The sequence below is a fragment of the Leiobunum rupestre genome, chromosome 1 (genome assembly GCF_980474605.1).
Source record: "Leiobunum rupestre chromosome 1, qqLeiRupe1.1.hap1, whole genome shotgun sequence".
NCBI lineage: Eukaryota > Metazoa > Arthropoda > Arachnida > Opiliones > Sclerosomatidae > Leiobunum > Leiobunum rupestre.
The window spans coordinates 11,723,095-11,724,653 of NC_143384.1; the positions used below are offsets into that span (position 1 = coordinate 11,723,095).

The 1,559-nt window shown below is 36.9% G+C and overlaps 1 protein-coding gene across 1 annotated transcript; it reads right to left on the reverse strand.

Moving 5' to 3' along the window:
• Positions 1-605: 605 nt before the first annotated feature.
• Positions 606-1,208, reverse strand: LOC149961090 (uncharacterized). The gene has a single exon (XM_090156323.1). The coding sequence runs from the start codon at positions 1,206-1,208 to the stop codon at positions 606-608; it is 603 nt and encodes a 200-aa protein (XP_090012449.1).
• Between the last annotated feature and the right edge of the window lie 351 nt (positions 1,209-1,559).

Below are 1,559 nucleotides of genomic sequence, written 5' to 3' on the forward strand. Positions count from 1 at the left end.
TCAAGTAAGATATTAACACAAAAAATTGGTTTTTAATGCAACTGGTGAATTATGAAATCCGCCAGAGGAAAGCCCACCACAAGAGGAAATTGAAATCAATATGAAACATTCCGGTGAACTCGTAATAATGGATGAGCCAGAACTAACAAGAAACGAAAGTGATTTGAAACCTCCAGAAATTCGCGAAACTTTAATGAAAATTATTCTGAAATATCGAGAATTGCATCATCTTCCAAGAACCGTAGTGGAAGGATTAACTAATGATATCCTGGTGTTTTGTGAACCTATTATTTCCGTGAATAAGGAAAATGTATTGAGTGTAATTCAATCGAAAAATCTAAATATTGATTGAAGAAAGTGAATTATTTTAAAAAAATTCCGAGGTCGGAAACACCTTCGAAAGCATTAATTCGAACTATAAAGTAAACGCGCTTTGCAAAAAAAAACCCCTAACTTTAAGGAAAATACACTTCAGTTGCAAATTTATATAGACGAATTTGAAATTGTTAATCCACTTGGATCTAAACGTGGCAAGGACAAAGTACTGGGTTGTTATTTCTCAGTCCTCAACTTGCACCCAAAATACCGCTAAAAGTTAAGCGATATCAACCTGGAGAAATCAATTTTCGAACTCTTTGTTGGACAGTGTTATGCGTTTTTTGTAGAGCGGCTAGGAAATTTCTCAGAGCTGGATGCACTTCTGCAATCCCGTGGTTGTTCATTGTGTTATGATAACCTTCGGCGTGGTTCGTTGTACGTAAATGACGACTTTTCTTCCAATGACTCCAAACTTCGATTGGAATTGGATTTCCACTCATCCAATAGTTAGTAAAATAGGTGCAGAATTGATTTAGATGCTCTTGATCGTTCGTTGATGGTAATTGAAGAGGCAACTGGCTTAGAATTACATCCCATCCCATTTTCATCAGACACGGCGGTAGAAGAGGCATGGCCTTTACCATTCTCACGAACGTTCTTAATGGTTGTTCACCATTTTCTGATCGGCGAAATAAACTCTGCATTAATAGCTCACTGACTTTTCGTACTATGGCTTGAGAGAAATGAAAATGACACCCTGAAATTCTAACGTTCGGAATAACTTTTCGTAGGGCTTGATGCATAGCTATTTCGAAATCCACCAACACAGTTTCGAGTTTGCCAATGCTACCAATTATGTAGTCTGCTGAACGTTTACTAGTGAATAGCATACTGATACACGGCACAGCCTCAGAAACAAAATGTCCAAATCCGTGAATTGTATAAATCCTTCGAGGCAAAACTGTAAAACGAATTAATAATCCATTAGATAAATTATTAGTTTATTAATTATCCAGTTGATCTTACTTTAAATGTGCCATCTGCAATCCAAGTGTGGCTACCGTATAAAATTCCAAGGTCTTGGTCACTGGCAAAAATATGAATTAATGGTTCATTTTCAGTTGAGCTATAAAGCAGCCAACTTTCCAATTCATATCGACTTCCCTCTTCAGCATTACGTCCACGTAAGGTCTTACACAACATTGATGGTAATTCTATTGGATTGCCTATTGGAACAACGC

What these genes read in the sequence shown, in the direction of transcription:
- LOC149961090 (XM_090156323.1), bottom strand. Translation starts at nt 1,208, where the DNA reads ATGCTATTCACTAGTAAACGTTCAGCAGACTACATAATTGGTAGCATT.